This window comes from Scomber scombrus, unplaced genomic scaffold, assembly GCF_963691925.1.
Source record: "Scomber scombrus unplaced genomic scaffold, fScoSco1.1 SCAFFOLD_225, whole genome shotgun sequence".
Classification (NCBI taxonomy): Eukaryota; Metazoa; Chordata; class Actinopteri; order Scombriformes; family Scombridae; genus Scomber; species Scomber scombrus.
This window is the reverse complement of record NW_026910616.1, coordinates 25,332-50,000: the sequence shown is the minus strand read 5'-3', so window position 1 is coordinate 50,000 and position 24,669 is coordinate 25,332. Positions and strand designations below refer to the sequence as shown.

Here is a 24,669-nt window from a genome sequence, read left to right as displayed (position 1 = left end):
CGGTGCTGTGTGTGTGTGTGTGTGTGTGTGTGTGTGTGTGTGTGTGTGTGTATGTGTGTGTATGTGTGTGTGTGTGTGTATGTGTGTGTGTGTCAGACTGCATCAGAATATGAGCAGCTTGGTGTTTGATGTCTCTGTTATCTCTGCTCACATTTACATCCTCGCAGCCGTGTGGCTCCTGATAACACGAGGAAACGTCTGATTGAGACTTTTTGCATGATGCAATGATGTGACAGCTGCACCTAAAGAGTCTCTGTCTGTGTGTGTGTGTGTGTGTGTGTGTGTGTGTGTGTGTGTGTGTGTGTGTGTGTGTGTGTGTGTGTGTGTGTGAGAGAGAGAGAGAGGAACCTTATTGTAGCTGCACAGAGGAAACTGTGGGAATCCCGGGATTTTTTATTGCTTGTTCTTTGCCAAAAAAGAATCATAATGCTCTGCAGCCTTCTCATAGTGATGAACATACAGAGAATTATCAGAGACTCTGCAGCTCCTCTTGGCTTTACGGAGCTTTATATTGAGTTTCAGCTCATTGTTTAGCTGTCTTACTGTTGTGGTTCACTCTCAGAGCTCTCATAGCGTCGTTTTCAGAGGAAAAGCTGCTAGCTGGTGAACATAGTGGAGCATTTAGCAGCTTAAAGAGCTCCAGATATTTCCCTCAGTAGTTGGTAGAGAGTAAAAACAGAGCTATAAGAGAGTAAATATTAGACTTTACATTCAGCAGGTGGACAGAAACATGACTCCTAATGAATGATAATGTTGATCAGTAAACTGCTGGATGTGGAAATAAATCCAACATATAAACTTAAACTTGTTTCATCAGTTAATTGAAGTTTTTAGGAAAAGTAAAAAAGTTTTTCATTAACAAAAGAGGCAAAAGTTGTCAAATATTAAACATTGCATATAGACAGAAAACTGTACAAGAATGTTACCAAAAATATATATATATATATGTAGAAATGGCAAAATTGTGATTTAAATAAAACATTTCTATTAACCAATTTTCTTAGACTTTTCTCTGAAGGTACAAACTGAATCTATGAGATATAAATCTGACTTTCTTCATCAGAGGAAAAACACTCAAATGTCTTCGAGGTTTAAAATGTGATGCTGGAATGAACTTAAATAAAATATAAAATATAAAACTAAAACAAAGTGAATATTGTCTGTAGTATATCATCTTCATGGCTTCCAGTTGACTCAGAGTTTTCTTTTTTTAGATGATTTTGATGTCAGTAGTTGTAAACAGCTTCCTCCCCCTTTCTGCAGCTCTCTGCTCAGCATCGTGTTGTATTACAGCTGACAGTGAAACATCTCTCCTCTGATATCTCTGTGATGTCACATGAACGCCTCTCATATTAATCACGCAGCACTTTGCTTTAGAAAGACGTTGTTTAACATCTAACTTCATGTTGAACCTGGTGAAGATTCATGCTTCTTTTGCTTTACTTCTTCCATCTTCTATTATATAATGTTGAGTTTCCTCTCTAGTTAAACCTGCATCACCAGATGTTTTATCCGTTAGTTTTCAGCACAAACATGTCGATAAAACACTGCAAATCATCATCTTTAACTTGATACGTTGAACTTGTTTATTTCCACATCCAGCAGTTAGAGAGCAACATTATCTTTCATTTGGAGAACACAATATGTTTCCTTTAACATAATGATATGCCATCTTTACCTTTAATATGCTCATGTAATCTCTGACATGTTGTATTTGTATAAGAATGAATTAATGCTACATTTAATTGTTTAGATGCATTAATTCGGGGTGGCTGTGGCTCAGGAGGTAGAGCGGTCGTCCTCCAATTGGAAGATTGGTGGTTCGATTCCCGGCTCCTCCAGTCTACATGTCGATGTGTCCTTGGGCAAGACACTTTACCCCTAATTGCTCCCGTTGCTGTGCCAACGGTGTATGAATGCGAGTGAATGGTTAGCTCCCTTCTGATGTGCAGGTTGGCACCCTGCGTGGTAGCTGCCTGCCATCAGTGTATGAATGTGTGTGAATGGGGTGAATGAGTTGTAGTGTAAAGCGCTTTGAGTGGTCGAAAAGACTAGAAAGGCGCTATATAAGTACAGTCCATTTACCATAATTACCTGTAGGAGTGGTTTTGACTTGAGTATGGCAGCTATAGTCTCAGTCAAGCAGCTTCAATGTCAAGTGACTGTAGTAAAACACACCTTTTCTCCACTCGACGTTTATCTTACAGAATATTACTTTAGTTATTATTTTCCTTAAGTTTTGAGTTAAATAACAATAATAATAATAATAATGCATTTTACTTATAAGACACACATAAAACAACAACAACAGAACATCAAACAATATAAATCAGCTTACATTAATGTGGAAGTAAGTGCAGTTTTTGCAAAGATAAATAAATAAATATGAATATGACTACACAGTGCAATAGTAGAATAAATAAACAAGAATGTGATTACATAGTTAGTGTGAGACACTCAGGAATAAGTGAGTTTTCAGGCGGGATTTAAAGATGGAGACAGAGTCAGAAGTGTGAATGTCTGATCGGCTGAAGGCTCTTGACCTCATGGTGGTTTTAAGTTGGCAGATGGAGCAAAGAGCTGGATGGCAGAGGAGGAATCGGAGAGTGCGTGAAGTTGAGAGTAGATGTGAATAAGTTCAGAGAGATACGATGGTGCCAGGTTGTGCAGGATCTTGAAAGGTGAGGAGCAGAATCTTAAAATACATGCAGGATTTGACAGGGAGCCAATGAAGCTGCTGCAGGGCAGGAGTGATGAGTTCATTAGAGGGGGTTCTGGTGATGATACGAGCGGCTGCGTTATGGACCAAAGAGGAGAGAGTTACAGTAGTCCAGACCAAATGGGAGAGAGTTACAGTAGTCCAGACCAAAGAGGAGAGAGTTACAGTAGTCCAGACCAAAGAGGAGAGAGTTACAGTAGTCCAGACCGAATAGGAGAAGAGTTACAGTAGTCCAGACCAAAGAGGAGAGAGTTACAGTAGTCCAGACCAAAGAGGAGAGAGTTACAGTAGTCCAGACCAAAGAGGAGAGAGTTACAGTAGTCCAGACCAAAGAGGAGAGAGTTACAGTAGTCCAGACCAAAGAGGAGACGAGTTACAGTAGTCCAGACCAAAGAGGAGAGAGTTACAGTAGTCCAGACCGAAGAGGAGAGAGTTACAGTAGTCCAGACCAAAGAGGAGAGAGTTACAGTAGTCCAGACCAAAGAGGAGAGAGTTACAGTAGTCCAGACCAAAGAGGAGAGAGTTTCAGTAGTCCAGACCGAAGAGGAGAGAGTTACAGTAGTCCAGACCGAAGAGGAGAGAGTTACAGTAGTCCAGACCACAGAGGAGAGTTACAGTAGTCCAGACCAAAGAGGAGAGAGTTACAGTAGTCTAGACCAAAGAGGAAAGAGTTACAGTAGTCCAGACCAAAGAGGAGAGAGTTACAGTAGTCCAGACCAAAGAGGAGAGAGTTACAGTAGTCCAGACCAAAGAGGAGAGAGTTACAGTAGTCCAGACCAAAGAGGAGAGAGTTACAGTAGTCCATACCAAAGAGGAGAGAGTTACAGTAGTCCAGACCAAAGAGGAGAGAGTTACAGTAGTCCAGACTAAAGAGGAGAGAGTTACAGTAGTCCAGACCAAAGAGGAGAGAGTTACAGTAGTCCAGACCAAAGAGGAGAGAGTTACAGTAGTCCAGACCAAAGAGGAGAGAGTTACAGTAGTCCAGACCGAAGAGGAGAGAGTTACAGTAGTCCAGACCAAAGAGGAGAGAGTTACAGTAGTCCAGACCGACCAAAGAGGAGAGAGTTACAGTAGTCCAGACCGAAGAGGAGACAGTTACAGTAGTCCAGACCGAAGAGGAGAGAGTTACAGTAGTCCAGACCGAAGAGGAGAGAGTTACAGTAGTCCAGACCGAAGAGGAGAGAGTTACAGTAGTCCAGACCAAAGAGGAGAGAGTTACAGTAGTCCAGACCAAAGAGGAGAGAGTTACAGTAGTCCAGATCAAAGAGGAGAGAGTTACAGTAGTCCAGATCAAAGAGGAGAGAGTTACAGTAGTCCAGTAGTCCAGACCAAAGAGGAGAGAGTTACCGTAGTCCAGACCGAAGAGGAGAGAGTTACAGTAGTCCAGACCAAAGAGGAGAGAGTTACAGTAGTCCAGACCAAAGAGGAGAGAGTTACAGTAGTCCAGATCAAAGAGGAGAGAGTTACAGTAGTCCAGACCGAAGAGGAGAGAGTTACAGTAGTCCAGACCGAAGAGGAGAGAGTTACGGTAGTCCAGACCGAAGAGGAGAGAGTTACGGTAGTCCAGACCGAAGAGGAGAGGGTTACAGTAGTCCAGACCGAAGAGGAGAGTTACAGTAGTCCAGACCGAAGAGGAGAGAGTTACGGTAGTCTAGACCGAAGAGGAGAGAGTTACGGTAGTCTAGACCGAAGAGGAGAGAGTTACAGTAGTCCAGACCGAAGAGGAGAGAGTTACGGTAGTCCAGACCGAAGAGGAGAGAGTTACAGTAGTCCAGACCAAAGAGGAGAGAGTTACGGTAGTCTAGACCAAAGAGGAGAGAGTTACAGTAGTCCAGACCGAAGAGGAGAGAGTTACGGTAGTCTAGACCGAAGAGGAGAGAGTTACAGTAGTCCAGACCGAAGAGGAGAGAGTTATAGTAGTCCAGACCAAAGAGGAGAGAGTTACAGTAGTCCAGACCGAAGAGGAGAGAGTTACGGTAGTCCAGACCGAAGAGGAGAGAGTTACAGTAGTCCAGACCAAAGAGGAGAGAGTTACGGTAGTCCAGACCGAAGAGGAGAGAGTTACAGTAGTCCAGACCGAAGAGGAGAGAGTTACGGTAGTCCAGACCGAAGAGGAGAGAGTTACAGTAGTCCAGACCGAAGAGGAGAGAGTTACGGTAGTCCAGACCGAAGAGGAGAGAGTTACAGTAGTCCAGACCAAAGAGGAGAGAGTTACGGTAGTCTAGACCGAAGAGGAGAGAGTTACAGTAGTCCAGACCGAAGAGGAGAGAGTTACGGTAGTCCAGACCGAAGAGGAGAGAGTTACAGTAGTCCAGACCAAAGAGGAGAGAGTTACGGTAGTCTAGACCAAAGAGGAGAGAGTTACAGTAGTCCAGACCAAAGAGGAGAGAGTTACGGTAGTCTAGACCAAAGAGGAGAGAGAGTTACAGTAGTCCAGACCAAAGAGGAGAGAGTTACAGTAGTCTAGACGGGATGTGATCAGGGTGTTTACCACGATAGAGGTGCAGGTTTGTGAGAGTGAGGGACGGAGACAGTTGATGTTACGTAGATGGAAGTATACAAACCGAGTAACATTACACTTTTGACAAGGTGTAAGACCACTCAGCTTTGTTCCTGCTGCCGTCCTGCTACCTTATTTATTTCTGTTTATTGGAAATTGGACCTGACTTTAATTAATTTATTTATTTGTCATCCATGTCCCTTGAATCATGCTCTTAACAGATGTTTATATTGGCATTTAGCCTTGTGAGCACCTGCCCATTGTCTGTTTTCATGGTGTTTTAACTGTCTGCTGTCACTGAAGTGTGTATGTATGTATCTGTTTATATGTTGAGATGCTCTCTCCTGGAACTGCAACCAAATCTACCTTCTGGTATTAATAAAGTTACCTTTTACCTTACCTTATTGATGTGGGCTTCAAGGGATAAAGTGGATGTCCAGGATGACTACACTAGGCTCTTTACCTGAGGAGATGGAGGGACAGTGGTTGTTGATGTTGATGGAGAAAGTGTTGTTAGGTGTTGCTAAGGTGTTGCTAAGGTGGATCTTGTACCGATGGAGGAAGACCTCAGAAAAAGGCCACAAATTCTCTTAAATTAAATCACTTTCATGCAATTTAAGCACAAATCTGTCTGTATAAGTGCTTCCTGCTCAGACTGAGAAGACTTTTCTACATCAACTAAAAATATGATAAGAAAGAGACTTTTTTTTGTACCTTCACAGTCTGAATCTCTGGTGATTTTTAAGTTATTTAGTTGTTGAAGTCTTAATTAAAGGACTGTTGCTTCTCTCAGTGAATCCATTGACTCTACTGAAGTCATCATTTCAGAAGTGTCAAACATTACCTATAAAAAAAACCTAAAATCTGACTTCCTGTTAACCAGAAACTTGAGACTAGTTTCAGTTCAGTTCATGCTCTATTCTCTGTTCTCCATCACTAAGTTTCCCTGTAGAAACTAAAGTATTTTGTGTTTATTCTGACTCAAATTAATCTAATTAAATGTGTGTTTTTCTTGCAGGCTGCAGCTGATCGACGACCTGACCTACGAAGACGTGAAGAAGTGCTACAGAGGATCGGTAAGTCCTTCACACAGCAGCCAAAAAACAACGTGAACCAACCTAAAAATGATGACACGTACTGCTCTGAGCTCCCACCTGCAACTACACACACACACACACACACACACACACACACACACACACACACACACACACACACACACGCACATTGGTTGTTTTCAGATGCCGACAGACCAGCAGGAGTCCTTTCACATCTTTTTTTAAGTCTGTGCAGAAGTTTCCGGCGTCTGTCTCGTCTCCATGGAAACCCATTCAGGGGTGTGTGTCTGTGTGTGTGTGTGTGTGTGTGAGTTGATCACCAGACATAAACAGCTCCAACACAGACACACAGACAGAGAGTTTAAGGTTGGAGATTTAACGGCAGATATCTTTATTACAAAATTTATAAAAAAATTCCAGAGGAGCAGATTTACTCCAGATGTTTCTTCAGACACAGATGTGACACATCCTGCCGCACACTCACACTCACGCTGCATGTCACATCAGTCTGAAGTCACTTTTATAAAATAATGTTTGCAGGATTGTATTTAAGGGAGGATCGGCTAATTCTGCATACTTTTAATTTCCTGTTTACATCCCCCGGAGCATTATAGGAACTGAGAGCGGAGAGCGTGATTATCCCCCTAATTCAAAGAAAAAGAGACAAAATCCTTTAATATCAACTAGTTTCAATATTTTCATGACATCACTGACTGTTTTTAAGTGTCCTTGTTTTCAGTCTCGTTCTGGTTTTAATCATTTTCAGGATGTCACATTAACACGGAGCATTAGAAACAAGGTTATTCATCTCTCTTGTATCCTGGTTTCTACTCATCTGTTGTTAGTTGTGTCTTGATTTCTCATCATCTCAGCCGTCATGTTCTGTACCAGCAGGCGATGTTTAGTAACTTGGATCAGGTGTCTACATGCAACACAGTCCTGGTCTCTGTTTAATACTCTTAAGTGGCTTCTTCCATGGGGCCTCCAAGTTAACATAATGAAAACTGAATCAATCAATTTATTCATAAAGCGCCAAATTACAACAAAAGTCATCTCAAGGCACTTTTCACATAATAATAATAATAATAATAACTTTTGTATAGCGCCTTTCACGAAACCCAAGGTAGCTTCACAATAACAAGAAACACAGACAACAACAGTACAGTACAGACAGAAACACACATTTAGCCGGCAAAATCCTGCAGGAACAAAGTGCCTTTTCAACTTAGATTTAAAAGAGTCCAGAGTTGGTGCTTGGCGAATGTCCTGAGGGAGCGATTCCAAAGTGTAGGAGCTGCCACACTAAAGGCACTTGCTCCCAAAGGTTCCCCTTCTGGTGCGGGGAATGGACAGGAGGCCCAAGTCGGCAGAGCGCAGGTCCAGTGAAGGGTGGTGAACATGGAGGAGGTCCGTTAAGTACTGGGGTGCAAGGGTATGAAGAGATTTGTAGGTGAGGAGGAGAAGTTTGAAAATAATGCGGAACTTAACAGGAAGCCAGGGCATAGAGCAGGTCTAGACTGTTCTCTTTAATTTAATTTAAAGAGACACAACATTCCCACATGAGCATCACTTGGTGACAGCAGCGGGGAAAGGAAGAGAGAAAGGAGAAGAAAATAAGGAAAGAAGGAAGAAAGGAAAGAGAGGAAAGAAGGAAGGAAGGAAGGAAGGAAGGAAGGAAGGAAGGAAGGAAGGAAGGAAGGAAGGAAGGAAGAGAGGAAGGAAGAAAGGAAGCAAGGAAGAGAGGAAGGAATGAAGGACAGATGGAAAGAAGGACAGATGGAAGGGAGAAAGGAAGGAACGAAGAAAGGAAAGAAGGAAGAGAGGAAAGAAGGACAGATGGAGGGAACATTTACCCTAACAGCTGAAAACATTGGTTAGAAAATTAGAAAAATGTAAAAAGTTACTTTAGTTTGAATAAGTTAATGAAATAGTTACATCACTTTTTAAATAGTAGCGTAACCATGGCAATATTTCAAATACCAGATCAATGTATAGGATCCTGATTTTATGAAGCATCGGTAGAGAAATAAAGTCCAATAACAATAATATCAGATGATTTCAGATGAAAAAAGAGAAGTGCATAAAGCTGTAGTGTAAGCGATGTGTTCAGAGCGTCTTCAGAAGCTGGAGGCGGAGCGGCCCGTTTTGTGTTGTTGCAGTCTTTGTTGTTTCAGACAGGAACAGGAAAGCAGGAAGTCACCGTCTGCCTCGGCAGAGACCGAACACAGGCACACAGGTGGATGATGTAACTTCTGACCCAAATATCAGGAACCAAAAAAACAACAAACAGAACCGCAGAATATTCCAGAAAGTATCACACGAGACGTTTGGCTCGTAGTGAGAGAAGTGCTCGGATAGATTCCTGCAAAGTGCTGCATGCAAACCCCAGTAATAGTACTTAATGTTACTATTGTTTTACTACTATTGTTTTTATGGCTTTCATACTTATTTATGATTTATTAGGGACCGAGCCGAAAGGCAAGAGGGCGAGGACTCTAGAGGAGAAAAATAATAATTTAATGAAAACAGGAACTGTGGAAATTAGGATTAAGAAATCAAAAAATTCAGAATATCCAAATTAAATCAAAGGTAATAAAAGATAAATAGAATGTAATAAATAGATAATAAAATAAAGTCACTATAAAATGTGATAAAGTAAAACCAGGCGTTAAAGGTGGAAAACAATCAGGAAATAATAATAATAATAATAATAATAATAGTAATAATAATAATAATAATAATATTAATAATAATGATGATAATAATAATAATAATAATGATAATGATAATAATAATAATAATAATAATATAATAATAATAAGAAGAAGAAGAATAATGATAATAGTAATAATAATAATAATAATAATAATAATAGTAATAATAATAATAATAATAAATAATAATAATAATAAAAAGTAATAATAATATAAATAATAATAATAATAATAAAAATAATAATAATAGTACAAATAATAATAATAATAATAAAAATAAGCTTTATTTATATAGCACCTTTTAAAAAACGTGTTTACAAACTACTTCACAAACATAAAAACAAATATTTAGTCACATATTTCAAAATAATCACAATAAAAGTCGTAGTAAAAGAGGCGAAAACATAAAAATAAAAGACTGAAAAATTAAATAGATATGATACTTAATTACAGAAACATAAAAAAGCAAATTAAAGTTAAACTGTGTGTGATTAATGTGGTTTCTTCTTCTTCTCTTGTCTCTGCAGACTGTCAGCAAGTACAACTCTCAGTATCACAAACTGTTCCAGACGGTTCCTAAAGAGGAGATCCTGATGAAAGGTACGCACTGTTTCAGCTGCTTTAACTCCATGTGTACTTCATCAGAGATAAAAGTGAAGTAAAGTAAGGTCTTCCTCCTGCAGTGTACTCGTGTGCGTTACTGAGAGACATCCTGCTGCAGGGCCGACTCTACATCTCCAGGAACTGGCTCTGTTTCTATGCCAACCTGTTCGGTAAAGACATCAAGGTGAGTTTTAAATTCACTCCAATTAGAGAAAGTTTCCTCAAGTGAAAAGTCCGGAGCGTCGTAATGTCCGAGTTATTTTTCAGTACCTTGAAGTAGCATCGTAGTGACATCATCATCTGTGTCTGTCTCCTTCCTTCCTTTCTTCCCTCCTTCCTTCCTTCCTTCCTTCTTTCATTTTCTCCTTCCTTCCCTCCCTCCCTTCCTACCTTACTCCCTCCCTTCCTTCCTCCCTCCTTTTCTTCCTTCCCTTCCTTCCTTCCTCCCTCCCTCATTTCCTTCCTTCTTCCTTGCTCCCTTCTTTCCATCCTTCCTTCCTTCTTTCATTTCCTCCCTTCCTTCCTCCCTCCCTCCTTTTCTTCCTTCCTTCCTTCCCTCTCTCCTTCCTTCCTTCCTTCCATCCTTCCATCTTTCCTTCTTTCCGTCCTTTCCTTCCTTCCTTCCTTCCTTCCTTCCTTACTTCCTTCCTTCCTTCCTTCCTTCCATCATTCCTTCCTTCCTTACTTCCTTCTTTCCATCTTTCCTTCCTTCCTTGACTCGAGGACAACAGGAGGGTTAAGTGTCTCCAGGAGTTCGTACAGTAACAAGTAGACACATTACTGTCTGTTTTAATAAATAAATACAAATAATAAATAGTAAGAAACAGAGATGTATACACACATATACACACACACACACACACACACACACACACACACACACACACACACACACACACACACACACACACAGTACAGGTCAAAGAGTTTGGAACAGCTTCGTACTTCCCTGAGTGATAAAGTGTTTTATCTGCCGACGCTGAACTGATAAAAAATGAAAAGCAGCTCATATACATGTACAGTATATATAAGAGCTCTAATATTTTATCCACCTGCTGAAAACAAAAAAAACACACACACACGATCCTAATTTATTATTTATAATAAGATTAATAACTTTATTTTTATAGCAGCTTTCATACAATAAAAGCAGCTTAAAGTGACTAAAAAGAGCATAAAGCAATGTTAAAAAAGAAAAAACATATAACCCTCCTGTTGTCCTCGAGGCAAGGAAGGAAGGAAGGAAGGAAGGAAGGAAGGAAGGAAAGAAGGGAGGAAGGAAGGAAGGAAGGAAAGGAGGGAGGAAGGAAGGAAGGGAGGAAAAAGGAAGGAAAGGATGGAGGGAGGGAGGGAGGGAGGAAGGAAGGAAGGAAAGGAGGGAGGAAGGAAGGAAGGAAGGAAGGAAGGAAGGAAGGAAGGAAAGGAGGGAGGAAGGAAGGAAGGGAGGAAGAAGGAAGGAAAGGATGGAGGGAGGGAGGGAGGGAGGAAGGAAGAAGGAAGGAAAGGAGGGAGGGAGGAAGGAAAGGAGGAAGAAGGAAGGAAAGGAGGGAGGAAGGAACGCAGGAAAGAAAAGAAGGAAGGGAGGAAAGAAGTAAGGAAGGTAGGAGTGAGGGAGGAAAGAAGGAAGGAGGGAGGGAGGGAGAAAGGAAGGGAGGAAGGAAGAAGGAACGAAAGGAGGGAGGAAGGAAGGAGGGAAGGAAGGAAGGAAAGGATGGAGGGAGGGAGGAAGGAAGGAAGAAGGAAGGAAAGGAGGGAGGAAGGAAGGAAGAAGGAAGGAAAGGAGGGAGGAAGGAAGGAGGGAAGGAAGGAAGGAAGGAAAGGAGGGAGGAAGGAAGGCAGGAAAGAAAAGAAGGAAGGGAGGAAAGAAGGAAGGACGGAAAGAAAAGAAGGAAGGGAGGAAGGAAGGAAAGAAGGACAGATGAAAAAAGGAAGGGAGGAAGGTAGGGAGTAGGGAAGAAACAGAGAAGGAGGATGGGAGGAAGGAAAGGAAGGAAAGAAGGAGGGAGGGAGGAAGGAAGGACAGAAGGAAGGAAGAAAGGGGGATGGAGGAAGGAAAGAAGGAAGGGAGGAAAGAGAGAGGAAGGAAAAAAAGGGAGAAGGAAGGAAGGAGGAAGGACAGACGTAAGGAAGAAAGGGAGGAAAGAAAGAACAATCAAAACAGACGGGGTCAATTTGACCCGAGAGGACGACACAAAGGTTAAATATCAGAATAAAAATAATTTAAAGTTATAATAAAACAATAAAGATACAACATATTATAGCATAGTAAAAGTAGCTAAAACATGGAATAAATACAATATATAAAATCAAGTAAAAGGGATTTTAAGCATCAGTGTGAAGATGACGGATAGAAAAGCTAATAAAACATTAAAGTGAAGACATTTAAGTTTCTTTATTTAATATTTAATGATAATAATCTGTAGTTTGTTCCATTAAAGCAGCAGCAGGAGCAGATTATGGACTTATTATTATTATTATATTATTATTATTATTATCCATGTAGCTTTGTCCTGGCCCATTAAAAGCTTTATATGTAATGAGGATGAATTCAATGGATGAATGTAACACATAATAAACCTTTGAGTCCACAGTTTGTTTAGCTTGTTTACAGACTTGAATTATTGATTTCAGTCTCATAAAGCCTCATTCATATCATCATATAGTCATATTGTCATATAGTCATGAGCACAATAAGAGCATTTATCTTAGTGACATATGATCCTTACATGAGTCAAACCTGTTTGGTCTTAAACATGTGTTCATTCAGCTTTAGCATCAGTCCAGAGAAAGGTTTTTATAGTTATTATAGAAGTAAAAACTAAAATTAATGATGCAAAACGAACTAAAACTAAACTGAATTGTGGATAAAATCAACTTTTTGTTTGTTGTTGTTTTGTTTTCTCCTGTTTCCTGTTCTTCTAATACCTGGAAAACATAAAATATAGACTAAAACTAATTAAAACTAAACTAAAACTACTTAATCACCTGTTAAACTAACTAAACTAAGGTAAGGCAGCTTTATTTATATAGAGCATTTCATACCAAGGGCCAACTCAATGTGCTTTATATAAAAATAAAACATTTAATAGTAAGAATTGGACATAAAAAACATAAAAACATGCCATTAAAAAAAATAAATATAAAACCTAATAATAGTAAAAAACATGGAAACATTAAAACATACAATTAAAAACTAAAATCAATAATAATACAAAAAGTACAGAAAAATAAAATAAAAACTAGACTAGAATAGAGCCTCCTGTTGTCCTCGAGTCAAGGTAGGAAGGATGGAAGGGAGGAAGAAGGAAGGAAAGGAGGGAGGGAGGAAGGGAGGAAAGAAAAGAAGGGAGGAAGGAAGGAAAGGAAGGAACGGAGGAAAGGAAGGTGGAAAGAAGGGAGGAAAGAAAAGAAGGAAGGGAGGAAGGAAAGGAAGGAAGGATGGAAGGGAGGAAGAAGGAAGGAACGGAGGGAGGAAGGAAGGAGGGAAGGAAGGAAGGAAGGAAGGAAGAGAGAAGGAGGAAGGAAAGGAAGGAAGGAAGGAAGGAAGGAAGGAAGGAGGGAGGGAGTAAAGAAGGAAGGAGGGAGGGAGGGATAAAGGAAGGGACGAAGGAAGGAAAGAAGGACACAGGAAAAAAGGAAGGGAGGAAGGTAAGGGGGAGGGAAGAAAGAGAAGGAGGAAGGGAGGAAGGAAAGGAAGGAAGGAAGGAAGGACAGAAGGAAGGAAGAAAGGGGGATGGAGGAAGGAAAGAAGGAACACAGGAGGGAGGAAGGATTTAAACATGTTCACAGCATAAAAACTAATGAAAATGTAAATAACTATAATAATAATAACAACCCTGCTGCAGAGTCCCGGGTTAAAGGTCATGTGACGCTAAATCTTGTGATCCTGCAGGTCTGCATACCGGTGGTGTCAGTTCGTCTGGTGAAGAAGCACAAGACGGCCGGCCTGGTGCCAAACGGCCTGGCCATCACCATGGATACGGGGCAGAAGGTACCACACAGACAGCAGAGTGTTGCAGCTCCTTCTTTTACTGTGACTGGTGGTTAAAAAGCAGATTATAATTAAAGCTGCTCCTCCTTTTACTTTTCTTTTCTTTCTTTTTCCTTCTTTCTATGTTTCTGTTTGTTTCTTTCTTTCTTTCCGCATCTTCCTCCTCTTTCTTTCTTCCTTCTTTCCACTTATTTATATGGCTGAATCTTCATATTAGCTTCGGATCAACTTTTTCAAGATTCAAGATGCTTTATTTGTCAGTCATCATGTCAGACATGTGAGCGAGATGTAGTACTCAGGTCTCAGGATTCGAAAATAAATGAAATCTAATTATAAAACACAACACAACTAAAACAGGCTAAACATCATATAGTTAAAGTGCATTATGAAGGGATCTTCTAATGGTCAGTATGAACAGGAGGAATCATTACAGTAAACATGATGAAGGGATCTTCTAATGGTCAGTATGAACAGGAGGAATCATTACAACAAGAAAAACAAACTTCATGTTCATTTAGGCTCCTGACTGTTTTAAGACAGACTTGAGAAACTATGAATCCATCCTTCAATCTAATAGTAACCCTTCTCTCTCTCTCTCTGTGCAGTACGTGTTTGTGTCTCTGCTGTCCAGAGACAGCGTCTACGACGTCCTCAGGAGGATCTGCACTCACCTGCAGGTTTGTGCTTCTCCTTCTTTAATCAGCTGGAAAACTGTTCGGCATTAACATCCAGTTTCATCCATCCTTTAGTTTAGACGGACGTTCTTCAGGTCTTATTGTTCCTTTATTTCCTCTCTCAGGTGAACGGGAAGAGTCTGAGTCTGAAGCAGTACCTGGAGGAGCCCAGTTCCCTGTCTATGGTAACATTACCTTTGTCTATGGTAATAAAACATTCATATTAAACCACAGTTATAGAAATGAAATGTTACTACTTAAATCAAGTCTTTACAACAGTCCCTAGACCACCTTAAGACTATCGTATCTTGAGTTATTTTTATTTCTGTTGGTAGTTTGTTGCACATTTGAGAGAGGAGAGATTATACAGTTACTACTTGTTTTTGCTGGTGATACTACGACTATTCTGCCTGCTGAAAAACTCAATAGAACAACAATAATAAGGATAGAATAATAATAATAATAACTATTTGTTTCTTTCATACAAGAAATGCAGCATGAAGTGCTTTACAACTAAATAAATTACATTAAAAAAAGACCTAAAAGGATCATTTCTTATTGTACCAATAAACTCCAGCTACTTGGAGGTTTTAATTTGTAAGTATAAATAAGTATTTAGTTGAACAAAACATTCAAACTTTCAGCATTTTATTGACTAAATGATTAATAAAGAAAATAATGAGAAAATTCATTGTGTATGAAAATAGTAGTTGCAGCTCAAGTTTAGTTTTGTGTAGTTTAAATGCATAGAAATAAATAGATATAATGATGATAATGATATAATGGAGGAAGGAAGGCAGGAAAGAAAAGAAGGAAGGGAGGAAAGAAGGAAGGACGGAGGAAAGAAGGAAGGAAGGAAGGTAGGAGGGAGGGAGGGAGGAAGGAAGGAAGGAAGGAAGGAAAGAAGGAGGGAGGGATGAAGGAAGAAAGGGGGATGGAGGAAGGAAAACAAGGAAGGGAGGAAGGTAGGGGGTAGGGAAGAAAGAGAGAAAGGGGAAGGGAGGAAGGAAAGGAAGGAAGGAAGGAAGGAAGGAAGGTATGAAGGAAGGAAGGAAGGAAGGAAGGAAGGAAATAAAGAAGAAAGAAAGAAAGAAAGAAAGAAAGAAAGAAAGAAAGAAAGAAAGAAAGAAGAGAAGGAGGAAGGGAGGAAGGAAGAAAGGGGGATGGAGGAAGGAAAAGAAGGGAGGGAGGAAGGTAGGGGGTAGGGAAGAAAGAGAGAAAGGGGAAGGGAGGAAGGAAAGGAAGGAAGGAAGGAAGGAAGGAAGGTATGAAGGAAGGAAGGAAGGAAGGAAGGAAGGAAGGAAATAAGAAGAAGAAGAAAGAAAGAAAGAAAGAAAGAAAGAAAGAAAGAAAGAAAGAAAGAAAGAAAGAAAGAGAGAAGGAGGAAGGGAGGAAGGAAGAAAGGGGGATGGAGGAAGGAAAAGAAGGGAGGGAGGAAGGTAGGGGGTAGGGAAGAAAGAGAGAAGGAGGAAGGGAGGAAGGAAGGAAGGAAGGAAGGAAAGAAGGAGGGAGGGAGGAAGGAAGAAAGGGGGATGGAGGAAGGAAAAGAAGGAAGGGAGGAAAGAGAGAGGAAAGAAAGAAAGAGAGAAGGAGGGAGGGAGGGAGGAAAGGAAGGAAGGAAGGAAGGAAAGAAGGAGGGAGGGAGGAAGGAAGAAAGGGGGATGGAGGAAGGAAAAGAAGGAAGGGAGGAAAGAGAGAGGAAAGAAAGAAAGAGAGAAGGAGGGAGGGAGGGAGGAAAGGAAGGAAGGAAGGAAGGAAAGAAGGAGGGAGGGAGGAAGGAAGAAAGGGGGATGGAAGAAGGAAAAGAAGGAAGGGAGGAAGGTAGGGGGTAGGGAAGAAAGAGAGAAGGAGGGAGGGAGGAAAGGAAGGAAGGAAGGAAGGAAAGAAGGAGGGAGGGAGGAAGGAAAAGAAGGAAGGGAGGAAAGAGAGAGGAAAGAAAGAAAGAGAGAAGGAGGGAGGGAGGGAGGGAGGGAGGACAGACGGAAGGAAGGTCAGTGGGTAATGATGATGAACCTGCAGATAATTATCAGAGACTCTGCAGCTTCCTCTCAGCTTTACGGAGCTTTATGTGAGTTTTATCTCATTGTTTAGATGCCCCGGCTGCAACTTTTACTGCTTTGGTTCAATCTCAGAGCTCTCATAGTGTTGTTTTCAGCTCAATGATTCCTAATGAATGATAATGTTGCTCTGTAACTTCTTGATGTTGAAATAAGTTCAACATATCAGTTTAAAGAGGTGATGAAATGTCAGTGTTGCGTTCACTACTTGCTTTTGTAATCAGTTGATGCAAGTTTCAGGAAAAGGAAGAGAAGTAAAAGAAGTATAAGTATATTAAATGTTGCTTAAAGACAAAAAACTGTACAAGAACGTTAGAAATATATATATTAAAACAGTGAAATAGTGATTTTAATTAAAACTATCTGATCAAAGAATAAATAAAGTACACTACCAATCCAATCAGAGCTGAAACGACTCATCATTTAAAGTCATTTAAAGCTAAAAATGCCAAATATGCTCTAGTGTCAGCTTCTTAAATGTGTGAATTTGCTCCTTTCTTTGTTATATAGCATAGTTAATTATAATATATGTGTGTTTCGGACTGTTGGTCGGACAAAACAAGACATTTGAAGGCATCACTTTGGGAAATTATAGTGGACGTTTTTCACAGTTTATACAAGATTCATTTATTTATGAGTTATCATAATTAAAGAAAAGGATAAAAGCAGCATCAAAATAAAGTAAATTCATATTAAGCTTATCAGAGAGATTATAAAATGCTTTATAAAGACAAAATTATAAACAAAAACAAAACATAAATACACACATGAAGAGAAATGAACCCAAATTGAAGAAGGGAATAAAGTAAAAATACATTTTCAGAAGCAAAATATACTTTTTTGACAGAAGACTTGAGACAAAAAAAAGAATTACCCAAAGTTTAATTGATAAATAAAGCATTAATTTACACCAGAAAGAGCCTTAATGTGATTCACAAACTGAAAGAAAGAAAGAAAGAAAGAAAGAAAGAAAGAAAGAAAGAAAGAAAGAAAGAAAGAAAGAAAGAAAGAAAAAAAGAAAAAAAGAAGGAGAGAAAGCTCCAGGAGCGATGTTAGTGTCACCGCTCAGTCAAAAACAGGCTTAGTGGAAATACCGGGCGCTGTTGTTGTGACCTCATCGTGACCTCATCGTGACCTCATCATCACGCTGTGTGGATAAGAGGCTTTCCCCTTGCGCTGCCTTCAGGTTCCCTCTGAAAACACCGTAATTATGGGTTAAAGACACACATGACCGACTCAGTTTATTGTTTACGAGGATGTTGAGACTTCTGTTAATGTAAAGTCTATTTTTAGTGTCTCAGTGTTTTAAATTGAGAAACTTTCTTTCAGCAGATTAATGTAAAAACTAACTCTTTAAAAAAGAAGAGAACAACGTCCAGCTAAAGGAAGAAGAAGAAAAAAAGCATATTTTTGAGTGAATGGAGACTTTAAATGTGTTTAATATGTCTTATAATCTTCCTGTGTTTTTTTCCTTCCTCCCTTACTTCCTTCCTTCCCTCTTTTCTTCCCCCTTCCTTCCATCTTTCCTTACTCCCTTCTTTTCTTCCTTCCTTCCCTCCTTCCTTCCATCTGTCCATCCTTCCTTTCTTCCCTCTCTCCTTCCTTTCATCTTTCCTTCCTTCCTCCTTTTCTTCCATCTTTTTTCCTCACTTTCTCACATCTTTCCTTCCTGTCTTGTTTTTCTTCTTTCCTTTCTTCTGTCCTTCCCTCTTTTCTTCCCCCCTTCCTTCCATCTGTCCTTTCTTCCCTTTATTTCTTCTGTCCTTACTCCCTTTCTACCTTCCTACATTCTGTTTGTCCATCCTTCCTTTCTTCCCTCTCTCCTTTCTCCCATCTTTCCTTCCTGGCTTCTTTTCGTTATTTCCTTCCTGTGTTCTTTTCCCTTCTTCCTTCCTTTTCTCTTTTCTTCCCCCCCTTCCTTCCATCTGTCCTTTATTCCTTCTGTCCTTACTCCCTTTCTTCCTTCTTTCATTCTATTTGTCCATCCTTCCTTTCTTCCCTTTATTCCTTTCTTCTGTCCTTACTTCCTTCCTTCCTTCATTCTGTTTGTCCATCCTTCCTTTCTTCCCTCTCTCGTTCCTTCCACCTTTCCTTCCTCACTTTCTTCCATCTTTCCCTCCTGTCTTCCTTTTTTCCTTCTCTCATCCTTCCATCTTTTTAATGATCCGGCCCACCTCAGATCACATCAGGCTGTATGTGTCCCTTGAATGTAAATGAGTTTGACCCTCCTGCTGTAAACACTGTACATCATAATTTAAGGATGTAAACTAAACATTTGTAGCAGAATATTTAAAATTAATAATAATCTGTCTCGTGTCTTTTCTTGATTTTTCAGGATGAGTTTCCGGAGGTGTTGAAGTGGAGGAGGAAGCCGTCGCTCCCGGCCGTCTCCTCGTCTCTCCCGGACCTGCTGGGAAACTCAACCCCCGTCCTCACAGCAGACGTTCCCTTCAGCACACACACACTCACAGGTAAGCCCCGCCCACCTGTCAATCAATGCTCACCAGTCACAGGTAAGCCCCGCCCACCTGCCAATCAACCATCACCACTGACAATTTTTAAAACAAAACAACAATCAAGAGCTAAAATGACTATTTAAACTTGTTTCTCTTGTTGTAATCATTCCTCCTGTTCATACTGACCATTAGAAAATCTCTTCATCAAAGTTGATGTGAAGCTAATATGAAGCTTCAGTCGTCCGAATGAGTCAAATCTTCATCTTCTATGTTTCAACGTCACAGTGTTTTTAGTACCAAAGTCTTTGTGTTACTATGGTTACACCACAGCTCAACAGGGAAACACTAAGAGGGAATCTGATGCTAAAAAGACTGTAAATGTGTCAGATATCACTTGATATGACTAACTCACACTGATGAAGCTCAATAGAAGCTGATCATCTACTTTTAAATGCACTAAATGTAAGATTTCCATTGAAAGCACATTTGAAGGAGATCTTTTAATGAACAGGAGGAATGATTACAGCGAGGAAAACTGGTAAAAAATTATGATTTTATCCTTTAAAATACAAACAAAAGTCATGTTCACATTGAATGTTTTTCACCAAAACTGTGTGCAAAGTTGAAGTCTAAGAAAAGTATTTCCTTCTTCATAAAGTATTTTAAATCCTGTGTTGTTTACATCTACTTTTACATGCGTTTTTTTGCACTAAATGACTGTTGAAGGAGGTTTTTTAATAGTCAGTATGAACAGGAGGAAAACCTATTTCACTGTTTATATAGACACCTGACTGCTGCTTTAACACACACTTGAAAAAACAGTGAACTCATCCTTTAATCACTGACACTGATTTGCATTGTAAACTCTCTTCTTGTGTGTAGACAGCAGTTTGGAGACAGAGAAGATCCTGCTGACAGAACCAGTACCTGAACTGGGTCACATGGAGTACCAACTACTGAAACTCTTCATCCTGCTGTGAGTCCAACAACACATCCAACATAATATATCACAACTAAACACACAGAAACAGAAAAAAACACCTAAAAAATATCCCGAAAAACCCCCAAACAACCTGGAAATTTAAAAATGCTGAAAAAAATCCCCCAAATGCACCAATTCATTTAGGGGGATTTTGATGTAATGGAAACTTTGAAGGCAGATTATCTCATGAATGATAAACATTGAATGAAGGATAACAGGAGGGTTAAAATACAACACATTGTTAAAGATGAAACCAAAAAGCAGTGTGTAGTCGGCTCACATTTCAGATGTCTATGAGTTGTTAACAGCTCCACCAAATAGTGATTTTTCCCTCTAAACTTCTCACATGCTTTCATTTCAATAAATGTTCAAATGATCCAATATTTCAGCAACAATCAAAGATTAGAGAAAAAGTCCAAAAACTGAAAATACATTTGTGTATCAGAACTTAGTTTTTTCTTCTTTCCTCTCCCATTAATCATCTCACCACCCCTCACATTTATCTGCTGACCCTTTGGAGGGTCCCCACCCCTAGGTTGGGAACCACTGGACTAAACTAGCTAACTGTATATAAAGTAGTGTAAACTAGCTCCACCTCCAGCAGCTACAACAGTAACATGCTGCTCTAACACTGATGCTTCACTATTAATAATCTAATGATGTCATAATAATAATATATCAGTCAGAGGGACCAAACCACTACTTTACTGTAATACTGCATACTACATCACTCATAATACTGCAGTACTTTTACTGTAATACTGCATACTACATCGCTCATAATACTGCAGTACTTTTACTGTAATACTGCGTACTACATCGCTCATAATACTGCAGTACTTTTACTGTAATACTGCATACTACATCACTCATAATACTGCAGTACTTTTACTGTAATACTGCATACTACATCACTATAATACTGCAGTACTTTTACTGTAATACTGCATACTACATCATCATAATACTGCAGTACTTTTACTGTAATACTGCATACTACATCACTCATAATACTGCAGTACTTTTACTGTAATACTGCATACTACATCACTCATTATACTGCAGTACTTTTACTGTAATACTGCATACTACATCGCTCATAATACTGCAGTACTTTTACTGTAATACTGCATACTACATCACTCATAATACTGCAGTACTTTTACTGTAATACTGCATACTACATCATCATAATACTGCAGTACTTTTACTGTAATACTGCATACTACATCACTCATAATACTGCAGTACTTTTACTGTAATACTGCATACTACATCACTCATTATACTGCAGTACTTTTACTGTAATACTGCATACTACATCACTCATAATACTGCAGTACTTTTACTGTAATACTGCATACTACATCACTCATTATACTGCAGTACTTTTACTGTGATACTGCATACTACATCGCTCATTATACTGCAGTACTTTTACTGTAATACTGCATACTACATCACTCATTATACTGCACTACTTTTACTGTAATACTGCAGTACTTTCCTCTCCCATTAATCATCTCATGACTGTCTAACATCTCTGTATTAATACTTTTACTTCAGTAAAGAATCTGAATTATTCTTCTGCTGCTATTAGCTCCAGTTGTTTATTGTTGGCCTGTGCTGCCACCTGCTGGTTGATTTCTGTATGAGCAGCACAGTAATGCAGACGTGTATCAGACATGCAGTGTTTTACATTACTGCAGTTTCTTTATATTTGTTTTATATCCAGCTGATGATTATTTACAGAAGCTTAAAGACATTAATGTTATCTGTGCTGTTGTGCAGGATTGTTTGGATTCACTGAATATAACAGGAACTGCTGCTCAATTTATTTGTCATTTTGACCACATTATATTATCATAAATCAAAGTTTACAAGCATGAAGGAAGGAAACTGTCCTGAGACGATTATCCATCATCATCATCATCATCTGTAGCTGAATGAACCAACATTTTAAAATAAAAAGCTGTTACACTTGTGAGCTTTACAAGGTTTTCATTACATTGATTTTACTTCATTTGATGGCATATTTACTGTATATACTAAAGGTTTATTGATTGTTACTTGCTGTATTCTCACTTAGTTCACTGAAGGATAAGAAGTCTATTAAAAGGATGATAGTGAGCTCAGTGTGGATAGTGATCGGTGGTTCACTTTGAGCTGCATTTTATGTATAAAAGATGCTCTATAAAGTTATTACTATCATTTTTATTAGTATTATTATTATTGTTATGATATTTTAGTGTAATTTCAGTGTCTCTCTACCTCTCTGTGTCTCTCAGCGTCTTCATGCTGGTCCTGTCGTCTTGCTATCTGGCCTTCAGAGTTTGTCGTCTGGAGCAGCAGCTGAGCTTCCTGAGCAGCCAGCCGACACTGAGAGAGAGGTACACACACACACACACACACACACACACACACACACACACACACACACACACACACACACTGTACTTACCTTACATGCAACGTCCACCACATCCGGCTCCATCACGGCTTCCTGAGACGATCCGCTTCCATTCTCACTGGTCTATTTTCCAGCTTTTGTCGACTCAGCTCGCCTCAATAAAGCCTGAAAATAATAATAGTGTATTTATTCATTATATTATATATTTTAACAGTTACTTTTTCTACACACATGTACAGCAAAACTAATGTTTCTTGTTTATAGAGAGAGTTTAACCTTTGTGTCGTCCTCCTTCTTTCCTCCCTTCCTTCCGTCTGTTCTCCCTTCCTTCCGTCTGTTCTCCCTCCCTCCCTCCTTCTCTCTTCCTCCCTTCCTTCTTTCCTTCCTCCATCCCACTTTCTTCCTTCCTTCCTCCCTCCCTTCTTCTTTCCTTCCGTCCTTCCTTCCTTCCTTTCCTTCCTCCCTTCCTCTCTCCCTCCTTCTCTCCTCCCCCCTACCTTCCTCCCTTCCTTCTATCCTCTGTCTTTCTTTCCTCCCTTCCTCTTTTCAATTCTTCCTCCCTCCCTCCTTCCTTCTTTCCTCCCTCCCTTCCTTCTTTCCTCCCTCCCTCCATTCCTTCTTTCCTCCCTCCCTCCCTTGCTTCTTTCCTTCGTCCTTCCTTTCCTTCCTCCTTTCCTTCTTTCCTCCGTCCTTCCTTTCTTCCTTTCCTTCCTCCCTTCCTTCCTTCTTCCTTCCTCCCTTCCTTCCTCCCTTCCGTCCTTCTTTCCTCCCTCCCTCCTACCTTCCTTCCTTCCTTCTTTCCTCCGTCCTTCTTTTCTTCCTTCCTTTCCTTCCTCCCTTCCTTCTTTCCTTTCCTCCCTTCTTTCCTTCCTTCCTTACTCCCTCCCTCCTTTCCTTCCTCCCTTCCTTCCTTCCTTCCTTCCTCCCTCTCTCCCTCCCTCCCTCCCTCCCTCCCTACCTTCCCTACCTTCCTCCCTTCCTTCCTCGACTCGAGGACAACAGGAGGGTTAAGAGAGAGCCTCCATTTGTTCTCCTCCTGCTCTCTGTGATCACACACACTGTGTTTTAATGCAGCTGAACTCAACATAAAGTTGTGATTTACACGTTTCTGTCTCTGTTGTCAGACGTAGATGAAATGTGATCCCAGCTCATTAAATGTGAAACGAGCTGCACATGTGTGTTTTCAATATGCTGTAAAACAGGAAAAATGTTGGCAGACAGTCACTGAGTTATATTTTATAAATGTGTCTGGCGAGGAAGAGACGTCCGTCTGAAACGTTTCCAGTTGACACTGAAACACCGACGCAGCTGAATCCTGTTATCAGGAGTTATTGACTCCATACTTGAACTCTAAGGAATAATATTAACAGCCAGTCTGTCTGAGAGTGAGATTCAGCTGGAAGATCAACATCAATCTCTCATCTGTGTTGGAGTCAGGACGCTGTTAGTCCAGTTTAGCATGAATACAGTTATTATTTATTAATATTATTTTGTATTTTATTTTTATTTTATTATGTATTTTTTATTTATTATTTTGTATTATTATTTTTTTGAATTATTATTTTTGTATGATTATTTTTTTATTAGTAGTATTACTATTATTTTTTTTAAATATTTTTTGGTTATTATTTTATTATTATTAATTTATTTATTGTTGCATGACTAGAAGAAAAAAAGTTTAGCATGAATATTTTTTTATTTTATTCTTTTATTCTTTTATTTTTAATTCTTTTTTAATTATTATTTTATTTGTATTATTATTATTATTATTATTATTATTATTATATTATTTGTATTATTTTTTTATTAGTATTATTTTTATTTTTTATGTTTGTATTATTATTATTATTATTATTATATGCATTATATTTATTATTATATTTTTTACTTTTATTTTTATTTTTATTTTTATTTTTATTTTTATTTTTATTTTTATTTTTATTTTTATTTTTATTTTTATTTTTATTTTTAATATTTTATTATCATTATTTTTATTTTTTTTGCATGACTAGAAGAAATAGTAACCTCAGAAAACCAAATCTGGAGCATCTAATAAAAGATCCGACATGATTCTTTTGTTCCTCTTCCAGGTGTGGCGAGGTGCCGTGCTGGCTGGCCAATCAGAAGACAGGTACCTGATGCTGAAGCCAACGAGGGAGCGAATAAATAAAAACCTGCACTTACAATAGACTTCCCATCATGGGGGGGGAGGGGGGCGGGGGGAGGGGAGGGAGGGGAGAGACGCCCCTGAAGATGAAGAAGAAGAAGAAGGAGAAGAAGACGAGCGACAGCAGCAGCCGTGGAGCAGCTTGAACTCTGACCCCGCCGTGACCTGGTCACCATAGAGACGCCACACAGCATAGTCAACACAGACTGTAGAAGAAGAAGAAGAAGACGACTGAGGCCCGAGAGTTTTCTTAGTGGACACGTAGACGTCACGTAGCGGTCAGACGGCTGAGGAAACGACAGCATGCTGTAACATAACGTTTCTGTGTGTGTGTGTGT

General features: G+C 39.5%; 1 protein-coding gene across 1 annotated transcript in view; it reads left to right on the top strand.

The window, feature by feature from the left end:
- The window catches only part of LOC133977140 (GRAM domain-containing protein 2A-like), a gene marked incomplete at its 5' end in the record, with an annotated part of 32,561 nt that extends 8,218 nt beyond the window's left edge, over positions 1–24,343 (top strand). The window contains 10 exons of the mRNA XM_062415272.1: positions 6,238–6,295; positions 9,519–9,591; positions 9,675–9,778; positions 13,487–13,585; positions 14,191–14,262; positions 14,385–14,444; positions 18,652–18,787; positions 19,655–19,745; positions 22,004–22,144; positions 24,255–24,343. Coding sequence (XP_062271256.1) covers positions 6,238–6,295; positions 9,519–9,591; positions 9,675–9,778; positions 13,487–13,585; positions 14,191–14,262; positions 14,385–14,444; positions 18,652–18,787; positions 19,655–19,745; positions 22,004–22,144; positions 24,255–24,303 — 883 coding nt within the window. The remainder of the gene's footprint in view (positions 1–6,237; positions 6,296–9,518; positions 9,592–9,674; positions 9,779–13,486; positions 13,586–14,190; positions 14,263–14,384; positions 14,445–18,651; positions 18,788–19,654; positions 19,746–22,003; positions 22,145–24,254) is intronic.
- Between the last annotated feature and the right edge of the window lie 326 nt (positions 24,344–24,669).